The sequence below is a fragment of the Bemisia tabaci genome, chromosome 4, assembly GCF_918797505.1.
Source record: "Bemisia tabaci chromosome 4, PGI_BMITA_v3".
NCBI lineage: Eukaryota > Metazoa > Arthropoda > Insecta > Hemiptera > Aleyrodidae > Bemisia > Bemisia tabaci.
The window spans coordinates 51,401,741-51,415,470 of record NC_092796.1 but is presented as its reverse complement, the minus strand read 5'-3'; the positions used below and the strand labels follow the sequence as shown (position 1 = coordinate 51,415,470).

The window sequence follows — 13,730 nt, the reverse complement described above, 5'->3', positions numbered from 1 at the left end:
TAAATATTTTGAAGGTATTGAACAAGAATTGAAAAATCATCAGACCGCTTTCGGCTCATGGGATGGTTACCCTCTTGCTATTCTATGGTGATTCCTTTTGATTTCACGCTCTCCTCTCCCTCCTCTCCTCCCCTTTCCCTCTCATCGCCAGCCTCCCTTCCTTCCCCTCCCCTCATCTCCAACCCCATCTCCGAAAGCTCTAGGTGCTAAGTTTTTGTCATCCTTAGGAGTGAGTTTTGTGTGAAAAGTTCACCATAATGCCTTCCGCTTCGGCAATCGACGTGGAGAAAGCCAAACCGGAGATCACGGATTCGTGCTCCAAGCTGTGCATTAAATTTCTGGAGCATAAAATCCGGAACTTGGAGAAACGCAAGGTAACAATCCTACCATCATCTTCTGCCATGTGTCTTGCCGACCGCTATTCTGCTTTCTTACAATGCCGTGATATTACTCATGCCCTTACTCCTTCCTGAACGCACTTTCGCATCTTTCTGCTATTAAATCTGTCTAGACATTAGTTGAGGTCCCAAAACAGCTTTCTCTCACCCCCTGATGCAGCACTTTGAGGCTAGGCCTATCCAATTTACCCCTGCCATCTTGCCTGTATCATTTCTACTTATCATCTAGTGAGTAAGTCTTCTCTGAAATTCATTCTGTCCATGGTACGATTTTAGTGAGATAATGGCAGAAGCTTTCTTTCCTTGGAATGAAGGTCCCTTTTGGTCCGCATGAATCCTGGAATGAGAACACCGATTCGTAATACGTGCGTTGCGAACATTGTTACAAAGATCAGTTGTTGCTGACGCATATTCAGTTGAAGAAGCAGCGTTTTCCTATCCCCTCAACTCATGATGTCCTTATTGATCCCAATTGGTGTATGGGTACTTTTAATACCGGTTCGCGCTATTTACTCGGCACATGAAAACCTCAACGATACATGTTGCTCCTCCAGAGCTGAGACAAATGTCAATCTCTAATTAGCTCTGAATCAGTGCCACTCAACAATTTAATACCTGAAATCAAATGGCACTACATGTTGATAAGGGATGACATAAACACTTCTTAACGCTTTGTCCCAACATGTGAAGAGCAAGCTCTGGTGGGTGAAGAAGGATTGAAGGTATCTGATGTCGCTCATATATTCATTCGTTCTAATTGAGACTGACATTGAGTGGCCAGCTTGGAAATTCAATCATTCAGCAGAATGTGCTCTTGCATCGTTGATATAGGCAGACATGTGGAACACTTTTGTCCGAGCTCTAATGAACTAAGAGGAGGTAGACGGACGGGCAGTATGCGAACTTTTGTAATTTTTTCAAGGCTGCACTTACATCTCTGCGCATTATGATCAATGCCCTTTTCTTTTTCTCACACATAACATTTTTTCATAATTTTTGTTGCAAAATGTCAAATTCTATGTCATTGACTTTAGGAGAAACATATATCCAACTGTTCTTGCATTTTTCAAATTGTTAATAGAATCAAGTCTGGGTTAAGTAGTCCAGAAGTTTCTGCTGCCCTGCAGGTGAACCTCATTCATCGTTTGTTTCAATGAGTGTTCAAGACATCCCAAACCACTGATCTTTTTCACTCTTAATTAGTGATGTGAAAGCAGTATAATTTCTCAACAGCAATCCTAATAGCATTGCCCTAGGATTGTATCGTATAATAGTAAATAAAATTGAATTGAATCGTTGCAGAACATTTCATGAGTGAGCTCTAGGACTTCAGTAGACCGCAATTTTGGTTCACATTGACATTTTAGTAAAAAGTAAATTAAATCATGAAGCAAAGCACCAGTGAAAGTTTCAAACCACTCTCTTCCCCATTGTGATGTTTCAAAAATTTTTCATCCGTGAACACAAATTTTTCTGTAATTTTATAAGCAGGGAAAGTTCATATTTTTGAAGAATGTCTGCTCCAGTAAATACTTTATGGAGCAAAATTTAGTCTCGGTTTCCTCATAATGTCTTTGACAGCTTGTATGTTTGAACTGGTGATTAGAGTAAAGGAGCAGGGATTGCTTTTTTTGCTCTGCAAACCAAAACTCTAATTATTTTGTTTATTTAATTTAGAAATGTAGGTATGTTAATATACAATTGCAAAAACACGAGAATCACCACCCCCAAACCTAGCTTGTTTGGTTTCAAGATGTTCACCCCGCCTGTTGTTAATTTTACCTTCAATGGATTTCAGGGCAAACTGGAAAGTTACCGCCAGTTGAAGACCAATGGAAAGAAGCTTGATGCTGACCAAATTCAAGCAATATCCAAGTATGAAGAGGTCTCAGCAACTCTGGATTTTGCAAGGGATGTTGTCAAGACCATGGTATCTTACGCCCTCCAAGCAGCCCAGGATCAAAAGTTTGAATCGCAAAAACAGAAGGAGAAAGAATTGGCCAACATCAAACTCATTTTGGAACTTCAGGTTGGTTTCAGTTTGAAAGCAACTCCAGATCCATTGTATACTTTTTAGATTCTTTTTAATCCTAAACTTTCCTGAATTTCTCTGCAGAATTAAGTAATGTAGAATGCACTCTGGATACAAGAATACTGCAAGGTATTTTTACCATCCAAACGACAGAGGAGCGAAACGGAATGTGATGAAATGCTTCACTTTTTTATCCCGGTCCCTCTCGTGTGGCCAAGCCCGATCCTTGTGTTCTAGTGGAATGCTTGGATCGCTCTTCTGAGGTGAGACAAAGTCGCGGTTACACTAGATCTGTAAAGTAGACCACCCTTGGAATGTCGCAAAATAATTTTTGAACCCTAAAAAATCCTGACCCATCGCATTCCATGGATAAAAAGAAGCCTTTTTCAAATTAATACAGGACCAATCTGTCTTATGAAGTGGTTAAACTATCCAATGCAACTCAGAGATTTTCATTTTCTCATGGAGTGAAGAAAAGTTTGAAGAAAGAAACATAAGTAGCTGACTTTCAAAGGATCTACTTATTTGGGCACAGCACATGAATACATGTATGCTGGCAGAGGTCACCTGGTGAATTTACCTATGGTTGGTACAAGATTAGTCTAATTCATTACTCTTAATATAAAACAGGGGTTTCACCTTCTCTACTATTTCACCTCAAAGAATCAGCAGCCTGGTGTTATGATAAATCGGATTTTTACCAACCTAGTTGGCATATACACTGCAGTACACTTTCATTTTTTAAATAAATGATCAAACTTGCTCACTCCAAATATTTATATTTTACCTAAACAGAAGAGTCCAATTTCATTGCAAGGACAAAACAGATAACTTTTTAAAGTAATAACTTTTTCCCTTGAGGCAAATCGATCTGAAGATACGTGAGAAATATTTTTAGGCAATACTCAAGTTCTACTTCATTACAATCCCCATCAGAAATATAATATCAGCCATGTTTTTCATTTCAGGATATTTTAGCCCAGCTGCAGATAGGAGATGTCCGGCAGAATTTCATCAATGGTGTTAATGGTGCCGTTCAGATCTCTGAAGAACGGATAAACCAACTGGAAGCATTTTACAAAGAGGTCTATCCAGAATCGTCGGAAAGTGAAAAATCCAGTATATCATCAAACGTATGTTCATATGTATCCCATTTAATTAAAAGTATATTAGATAAGAGCTCCTGGAATATGGTAGGGAAAAAATTTCCAAGAGTTTTTTTTCTATCATCGCAATCCTCTTTGTAGAGTATCAGCAGGGACGAGTTCTATAGGACGCCGTTCTGTTGTGAGCGGGTGATTGCAGCGCATTCTCGCGTAGGATCCTAGTCAACTCAGAGGATCCTTCCCCCGAACCTCGACTCATCCATCGCCCGCTCCAAAAGTGAGGTTAAGCCGGAGATTGAAAAATAACACATAAGGCGGCTGAATTCTTGATAAATAAGTATATTTTTGGCGTTTTTCGACCCCTTTCGACAAGGAAGGGCCCGCCGCATGTAATAGTACTGAGAAAAATTCGATTTTTCGCAGTTATACGCGATCCTACGGATTTTAATGAAGTCCAACAACTGATAACAGCAGTGAGTTGCGAGGATCCTACGCGCGATAGCAGCACTAGTACCTGCTCACGAATTTTTACATTGACTCTTACGGGAGTCCAGGGTCCTATAGAACTGGTCCCTGGTATCAGCAAAAATCACTAGATCTATTAAACTTTATAGAAAAATTCTATTCTCTTCTCAATTCCATTCATTTTAATACGATTAAGCAAGATTCAAAGCCACCTAGCCATTATTTATCCTTTGTAAAACTGGGAGAAAATTGTCTTAAGCCTCTCTTAAAAAGCTCTTGAATGGATGTTCATTATTTTTGGGTACACTTGTTTTCAGTAGTTTTCATAGGTGTTGAAGGAAATTTTGGGAGGTGAGAGGAAGATTAGTCGGACCTTAAGAGTGTGGGTTAATTCCTTTCTAATAAATTTTTCCATCATTTATCATCATAAATATTTTTCAATGTGAATTAGAGAATGATGCCAACCCTGTGTATGCAAGAAAAAGTGATACTGTTGGTGATTTTTAGTGTATTTTTCGAAGGAAATACACTATTGCGTTTTTTAGAGATTTTTTTTACCTCTTAGTGATTGTAACCAAGGTCAAAACCACAAATGCTGGTCATTTCAATGCTGCCACGGTCATTTCAATGCTGATAAATTAAAAGGTACTAAGTGTTTAAACATAGTTCATTTTTGTTCTCAGGAAAAACGAGTCTCTGCAGCACAGCATATCCAGAATTTCCTAGAGGCCAATGCAGCAGCAGTTGTTGGCACAACCTACGAAGAGTTGAAGAAGACTGTAGATGAGATTAAGAGCTGTGACTATTTTGCCGAAATACCTGTGATCATTCCCAAAGTTCCTGTTTTTGAAATCCCTCCGACTGCTGTAAGTGTGTCTGAAGTAATTCTCTCTTTTTCTCTCTATTTCCATACCACTTTGCTGATTGGCCAAGCGAGAGTTGCGGACAGACGATGTACCAAAAATTGCCTGCATGGAGGTGGTCTGGCAGCAACATACCCGCTGCTAGTCACTGGAAAACAATAGAAAATAGTAGTTGCGTATGTTGCCAGCGAGCGATTCTGTTTCAACTACTTAGCATTGAGTCGGGCCTCTAACCTTCTCTACTATCTGAATCCGATCAGTTTTTTCAATTATTTTCTCTATGTTACAGGTGGAACCTGAGGCACCAGCCCCAGCCCCAGTTGAACCAGCAGAAATTAAGCTTGCCGAGCCTGCCAGAGAAATTGAAACAGCTCCGTTCATCCAGCGTAAGTTATTGACCACTTTTTGGACTGCGTTAAGGAGGAAGGAACCAAGCCACATCAGCTATTGTCTAATTTCAGTGGGCAATTCAATTTTTACACGAAAACTAATGTGAGGATTTTTTTCAATTTTCAGTGATATTTCTGCATAGTGCAAAGCAAATTCCGTACAAATTAAAAAAAAATCCACACCAATGTTCTCTTGTATAAAATTAAATTGCTCTATCAAGTCTGGGAATAGCTGATGTGGCTTGGTTCTTTTGTGCAAAATGTGGTCCATTTAGTCTTTGTAGTGTTCGCTCATGTTGTCGTAGCTTCTTACCCAGAATCACTTCCCTTCTAAAATTTAGCGAAAAAACCTGAGCCTAAAGTAGCTGTAAAAAGCTATCCCCCCTTTAAAAAAAAGAAAGAAAAAAAAGGAGGGGGAGTTAAGCATAAAGCACGTGTGGTTTGCACCTCATATGTTTTAATTCTTTCCGTGCTTCAAGAATGCTTTGTATATAATTGGGTGCTGAAGATAAAGAGCCGGAGTTTTCAAGCACCCCGGTGTTAAATATTAGTGAAGGAAGTATAGTAGCATAAGTAGCGAAGAAGTGTATAGCAGGAAGTATAGTACGGTTGACTGTGCGTATTTTTTAAAGTGATCAACTACCAACTTATTTTATGTAAGATTTCTTTGTTTCTTCTCTTGTTCATTGCATGTTTTTAATGTCAATAGAAAATAACATTCCGGTGCCTCCTACTGCAAATCTACAAGAAAACAACTCATTCTACAGTGACCCTGTGCCTGCGGCTGTATCCTCGCATTCGCACTTCCTAGCAAAGAAGGAAGCCCCTGTCCAGCCACTCAGTGGAATCGCCAACAACAGTACTTTCAACTTCTTCCAGGTATTTCTAACTCTGCCATAATTTTTGCCTCCTCTGTCTCCAAGTATGTACCACACTGGAAACCACAGGCTAAGAAGTGACAATGTCTCTTTCATGAGGAAAATTTTATTGAAGATGGAAATTACAAATTGGATGAAGCTCCTATTCAAAGAATTATTTTTATGTGTATTATTTGCAGTTTTGAGCTCCATTGGTCACATCATCTGGCAGAGTAATAACCCAAGTTTTTTGCGTAGATGCGCCTCAATTGTAGCAGTAGGTTGTTCAAACACCCAGCTATAGTTCGTTGAGAATGGTTAAAATACTGGAGGAAAAATTCTGATTTTACAAGCAAAAGGGGCTTGTTACAAAGCAATTTTTTTTTGGGGGGGGGGGGGGCAGATCTGCGTGACAGATCTACGATGGGAGTTTAAAATTCCAAATTTTAGCATGATGTAACTTCTACGAATGAAGTAGTCACTGAGTTTCACGTTAGGATGAATGAATAGTCTAGAGAAAGGAGAGTATGACCAAGCATTAGAATAAGTATGGAACTTTTCAATGTAGTTATTTTATTTTGATAACATCTATTATCAACTGGTTTATTTTGCACAGGAATCGGAGCTTGATTCACCCCCTGAAGCCGGGTTGAACCTGAATGTTGGTGTGACTCCAACGCCCCCGCCAGCATCAGCACTACCAATCCCCTCTCAAACGTTCACCAACCCTCTATACATCCCACCACCACCAATTCCAATGCCTCCTTCTCATCTGCAGCAACCACAAAGTCCATCCAATGTCCCGCTTCAAGCAGTTCCTGCAGTTCCGGTAAGTTGCTATACTTTGGCCTGATATACATTTGACACCTGATGCAGTATCCCACTCATTTCTCAATTTTTTCAATACTTACTTTTAGTCTCCCATCTAAAGAGTGGATTTGATGCAATGGTCTTTCACCTTTGACAGCTCTTAAGTGATGTTGCACTCTCAATGCATCATAATGATTTTTTACTTGAAACGCAACTGCTCAGCAAAGCAAATGGCATCAACAAAAATGAAGATTCTGCCTTGTTTTTAATTTATTTTATGGGCTCTTATTACAAAATCTATATTAATGAAGATGCATTTTGTAATTTTTTCAGCAAGCACCTGTGACGGTGCCTCTAGATCCTGAACCGCAAGTGACCTCGTGGACGAACGAGTCGTGGGGTGCACAATCGGAGCCAATAGAAACGCAGAGTTGGGCAAACGAAGACTGGGTCGGAGATCCACCCAGTGATCAGTACCAGGGAATGTCTGACTGGGACCCTCCGCGCCAGGAAAGTGGTTTTGTAACTCAAGGGCGATCCGGGTACCGTGGAAGTGGTGATGGTCGTAGCAGAGGTAGAGGCAGGGGAGGACGCGGCCGCGGAGGTCGTGGACGCGATGGCAATATAAGTAAGTTAATGCTCCTTTTTTCTTTCTCTACCATTATAAAATCAAATTAATTTTATTTTCATTTTTAAATCGCCAAAATTTACTTATCTAGGTGACGGTGTTATCAACCTGTAACATCAATTTCAAAGCAATTAAGTTGTTTAAGTTATAGCATTATCAGAATAAAAATTTGCCTTCAAAGAAAATTTGAGCTATGACCAATTCCATTACACATGTATTTAAAGCTCTCATTGGGGATAGGGGTGTTCAAACGAATTCTTGCCGGAACGCAATCGGCATTGTTTACCAAAACTGGTGGCAGTACCGACAGTGGCGATGATATCGTTAACAGCCCGCCGCATCGGGAGTTTTGAGAGCTCCCACTCAATGCATTGTTGCCCTGTGTGTCGGTTTTTCAGACTGCCTCACGCAACGGCGAGTAAAATAGATGTAAAAATGGCAATAGCTCATTTTCGTCAGTTCCGAAAACTCAGATCGCTATCAGTAAGAGCGCTTTATTGTAACTTTTTCTTGATGGAACTGTTTTGGTAGCTTACCGACAACCAATAAAACAGCCCTAATTGGGGACTTTACAACGGTGTCTCATCTGGTCATTCACGAAGAACTATATTTGAGTAATACATCATCGAAGTGGTGATTGGTGATACAAGAGGACAACTTTTGCTAAAGTATTACATTTGTCCTGTTAAAGTTCCATGGAGATTCAAAAGATTTTCAATTTTGGATTTTGACTGTATTATGTATGAGTTTCACAAGTGCTACATTTCATCAAAATTTGAGGACAATTTTCAATGGGGTCACTACTTGCTGACTCTCTATCTAGCTGACCTTCAGTGAACTTAATGCATTTTACAAAGACTGAATATTTATGGCCTGTTACCAGAACATATTTTACCTTTTACAGATGATTATTCAAGTCGAAAGTCCGATGGTTACCAGAACACCAATGGCTACCTTGGTAAAGACCGAAGTGAACATAGAGATCGTTCGGACCGTCCCGACAGAGGCGACCGAAGTGATCGTGGGAACGGCTTTTCACGGCGAGGTGGTGGCCCCCCTTTCAATCGTTCATCCTCAGGCTACAGACGTGGTAGTGACCGAGGCGAGCGTGTAGACAGAGGTGATCGAGGCGAGCGAGAGAGGTGACTAGACAGAGGTGACCGTCCTAGCAGAGGTGATCGAATGGACCGAAATGATCGATTTGATAAAAATGGCACCGATTCATCCAGAAAAGGTAAGGTTCCACAGATTTTTTCTTCTCAGTTAGTTGTCTTTATCTCCATCAGAGTTTTGAATCTGATTCATAGCTTGGGCAAAGATCATACAAAATGTTTTTGGTAAGAAGAATCTTTTAGAGCTCATTTTGTGACTTGAAACTGATAGCAAAATTTATCAAAATACTAGCAGCAAGCACAGCAATCGCTGTTTAAAACAGTTATTATTACTCATTGAAGAAGGACTATGCCCATTGAAGCCAGCAGTTTTGGCATACTATGACAGTCTTAAGATGATCGGCAAAATTTGAGTCCTTCTCCATTGCCCTTGCCGAGACTCCCTTTCAACACCAAGACAGGCCAAAGCCTATTGCCTCTTTGTCAGGTTGAGGCTGCAGGAAAGGACTTGCATATTACATATCACAATGGGGCATTTTGTTAGTAAGACACTAAAGCCATAGTGTGCATCGCGATGCACACTATGGCTTGTCTTGGAAATTCTAAGCTTTCTGTGAGTTTTTCATAAAAACAATGACTTCTTCTAGAAGTTCTAAATAGTTAGATTTTACTCGCCAGTTCCGGATCTTAGCATTACTGAATAATTGTAAATTAGTCAATCAAGGCCCTAGTCTCTTCATGGAAAACTATTTTCATGTTATTTCCTTGTTTTGCCTCTTTGCGTTTCTTTTCCTTCTTTCTTCTTTTCCCCTAATTTTTGCTGATTATTGCATCCCTCTCCAAAAACTGTGGAACCTCTGTCGAGAAAAGAGTTCAATGACTAATTTTTTATTGTTTTTTGTTTATGTCATCTTATATGCCAAGTTTTTTTTTATATAAAACCCGTCATTTATTTACAAGTTATGCATCGATTCACTCTATCTGAGAACATTAATGGGACTACATTTTGCAGTTAAGAACTAATACTTTTGGCCCATCAGCTCGTTGCCTCAGCTTAGTTGCCTACTTTGGTTTTGGCCATTAGATTCCACATGCAATTATGTAAGTGCTTCTACAGATGAGCCAGAAACAGCAGTTTTGTGGTGCAAATTAAGAACATTTGTTTTTATCAGCCTTTATCTTTGAAGCTCCTACTGCATTATTTAATTTAGAGCCCATCCAGTAGTTCCTCCAAAGACTGTCTCCAAGCTGTCTGCTAAATGCTCATTTGCACAACTTTATTTGATTTCAGGTAGCAGCAACTATAGCAACGATCGAGGCTCATATTCGAACCGTGCCAGCCGGGGCTCCTCCAGTGGGCGGGGTCGGAACCCACCCAACAACTTCGCTGCCTAAATCCACCACCCATCCGTAACTCTATCAAGGCTTGTACAGTAGCATAGGTGTATATATTATTGTTATTCTTGTTAGATGAAATTACGCGACTCATACTTCAGGCTTAGACCTTGAGCCTTGGAGACCATCATTGAGAAACCCGTTTTCTGCCGAAACTTACGTTTAAGTTTTTTTATCTATTATTTCTGGAGTTTTCCAAATTTTTGATCTTACGTTTCTATGAAAGTATTTAATTTTCTAATTTGTGCAGTCCAGGTTTGTGGAGGAAAGAAAGATGTACACTCTGTTATCGAGCACTCGACTGGTACTCTTACTGTGCTTGGCTCTTTACATCTAATTGTGCTGCCTAGTTTTTTTTTTTTTGGGTGTCAATGAATTGTCACTTTGTGACCTCAACCTCAACCTCAGCATTACTATGACAGCGAAGTATAAAGGCAGAGAGATAAATGATTCAAAAATTGATGAGAGAATAATGATGAAGTAATGAAAAGCCCATCACCTAAACAAGTTGTAGCCAATTACGAAGGTCAGATGTGTGTAGACATTTAATATTTAATGAATTTGATTCGTGAATCCCATTGACGTCTACTTTTAATGAGCCAAAAAGTTGTCTGTTAAGATGAAGATACTGCAAGCTTTGAAGGTTTTGCTGAGAAGTGGGACTAGGCAGCCACTGCCTTTGAGTTGTGAGGTTGTCCCGATATTCATCACTGTGGGTTAGCGCCTTCTCTTTATGTGCATTTTCCTTTCGTTGAGACTAGTTTTTTTGACCTTTGAGTTTAATTTTGTACAATTTTTACCAGAATCAAGAAATGCCGTACTCAAAAAAATTGTGATAAAAATAATGGTCTTAAAATATTGTTTTATAAAGGGGGAAAAAAGAATGAAGAAGGGCCTGGACTAACAGACGCCATCAAAGGGACATGATTTTTTTCATTGTTGTAATGAACATACTTTTGAAAGGAAAGATCAGAGTTAATAGAACACTTGTGAACAATAACTAGCTAACTGTGCTATTTGGAAGAGTTAGTCCTCGCTTGGTTCCAGATGCAAGTTTCTTGCTGCATGGTCTTATATTTTCTATGTAGTTCTGAGAAGTTTTTACAAAAATCTTTTTTGAATCTATACAATTTAATCAAGCCCCAAGAAATAGCAGTATTGTGCAGACCATATTACTCAAATTAGTTCTTTAATTTGCAAGGGTTCTTTTTAAAATTATGTTTTTTGTGAAGTAAAAATGTACATTCTTCCGCTTGCAACTGATCTGTATCCGCTGTGTATTCTGATAGAATTTCGATGCTCAGTAATTTCTGCCTTGTAAGAACATTCAATCATTTTTTGTGACTTTCCTCTAGCAATTCCACCAATTTTTTTGACATCTGCAGAAATTAGCTCTAGTGATGAACCCATTACATATAAACAACTCAGTAGAACTATGATTGAGATAGGGGAGTTTTATCTTTCCTTTTTCTCTCTGTGACTGCTTATCCTGGTGATTTCATTCGCACAAAAAAAATTTAAAGGATGAATAATTTAAAAGTCATGTAACGACTGCAACTTTCTAACTCTTTCCTCAATTTTCTATGGAAATGAGATGCAGCTATTTTTATTTTTTTGGGAATTACTAGTAAAGCAAATTTCAATTCAAGAGATGGTGCTATCAAAGGAATGACGATTTTCAAGTGTGTATGAGATTACAATAGAGAAAAGACACCCTCGCAAAACTTGACTAAAAGTTATAGATTTATTGTGACTGAACATTGAATTTTTACGAATCCAATATGGCATTCTGACAATACCCCTCATAAACTGGTCATCAAAGTTTGTGTCGTAAAACTGATTCTAAACCCTAGGTTAGCTGATGCCTTGGCACTCGAAGTTATTTAAGAACAAAATTAAGAATTCATAGCCTGTATCATTATTGCTCGGTGTCTTTTAAGTTCATTGTAGAGGAATAAGCCAATTTCAGCGCGACTCTGCATTGGCTTTGAAGATTGAATCTTACAGATCAGCAAAAGTGGATAAAATCTGTCAAGATACTGAGCTCACATGTATTTTTGAACGAAGACGTTGACTTTTAAGCTAACATCATTCCTTGCGATGCATATCAAAGTTCTTTTACATTTCTTACACTTAAATTCCATTTAACTCAGACAGATGAAACTGGTTAGGAAAAAAAACACCACCATGTTCCACCAAACAGTTTTTCTCATCGGCAATATAGTTGTTAATTTTTAATCTAAAACCTTCATGTTTTGATAGATTTTACCTCTCATTTTTTGCTAATTTGTAAGCCTCCATCATTATAATACGATTCTGTGAATAGCGCAACTGACCCATTCGACAATAGAAATTATGTTCAAAATAATTTTAATTTATGACCAGTTTTAAAAATAAACTCAGCCTCACTTCTCTCACGAGGTTATGCCCATGGATGAGTAATCCCAACCAGGATTGTGCGAGTTGCCTAAAATTACTCTGAAATTATTTACAGGGAGTTTATGTCCAAAAACCTGGAAAGTTTAATAAGACAGAATAATTTTCATCTCTAATTCCCGACTCTCAAGACTCACGCATTTTCTGTGTACAAACTCAAGTAACTATTTTGACATACTAGTATTAAAATCCTGTACTTTCTCCAGTACAGGTGTTGGTACCCTCTGATAGTGGACAATCTGCAAGATAGACTTGTTAAATTTTTGCTCATTTTTGTCACCGTGAAAAGCTACTGAACCTGTGGTTTTTTTAAAACTTTAATGCAGTTCATAAATTCTGTCGACAAGTTTAAAAAGAACTTCAGGATCCTTTTTTTCTCATAAAGAAGTATAAGGGAGAGGGGTATGAAATCCCATCTTCTTTGTGTCTTCCTGCACAAGCTTCTCTCCATTATTTTTGTAAGCTTACCTTTAATTTCTTTTCAGATCAGATCAAAATTCCTTTTCTTTTGGTTTAAACACTATGTCATAACATAATTAAGTCATTAAACTTTCAATTTTTTCCTTCCCCCCTCCCTTTTCGTTTGTGAAAGCATTTAGCACTCAAGTCATATCAAATTCTCAACTTGCGCATTCCCCACCTATTAGTTCCTCAGAAAGGATCATACCATGAATGTGTAGCTCATTTCTTGAGCTCACATTGATTTATTTATACATTTTGAAATTTCACGTTGCCTCAACCTCTTTAGAATTATTTTTTGCAGTGATAAGTGATTCATTGCCTTTGACATTCTTGCATTAGCCAATGATTTTTTCACTGTAATGTGCATATTCGATAAGCAGGGAAACTGAATGTTTGTTTCTATTAAAAATTTTTTCCTACAGAACCTTCTAGTTTTTTGTTTTCTTTCCTCCAGAATGTCATTAAATATTTGCAGGGTCTCTAGCAGTCTTGAAAACCTGGGCAAATCAGGGAATCTACAGCAACTGGGAAAAGTTCGGGAAATAGTCCTGTAGCGTGTCACCATGGCAACTTGAAGGGAAAAAAATTTGAGTCGCAAGTCTGTTCAAAGGTCATGGAATTTGAAAAATAATAAATTATGAAAACTCGGGTTCAGTTCAAAACTTTTTTTTTCATTACTGTTTTTCCTCATGAATTTTTTGTTTGATTATTCTGCAGAAAAAAACTCTGTTGGTGCTCCTATTCTTGACACTAGTTCAGGAAAGAGTCATTTCGAGA

The 13,730-nt window shown here is 38.6% G+C and overlaps 1 protein-coding gene across 1 annotated transcript; it reads left to right on the top strand.

The window, feature by feature from the left end:
• Window positions 1-145: 145 nt before the first annotated feature.
• On the top strand, window positions 146-13,377 carry Capr (caprin family member). Its single transcript, XM_072300027.1, has 11 exons — window positions 146-374; window positions 2,197-2,427; window positions 3,399-3,563; window positions 4,685-4,867; window positions 5,154-5,250; window positions 5,963-6,132; window positions 6,727-6,939; window positions 7,254-7,548; window positions 8,453-8,668; window positions 8,705-8,782; window positions 9,952-13,377. The coding sequence occupies exons 1-11, from the start codon at window positions 258-260 to the stop codon at window positions 10,053-10,055; spliced, it is 1,869 nt and encodes a 622-aa protein (XP_072156128.1). The 5' UTR covers window positions 146-257; the 3' UTR covers window positions 10,056-13,377.
• Window positions 13,378-13,730: the final 353 nt, after the last annotated feature.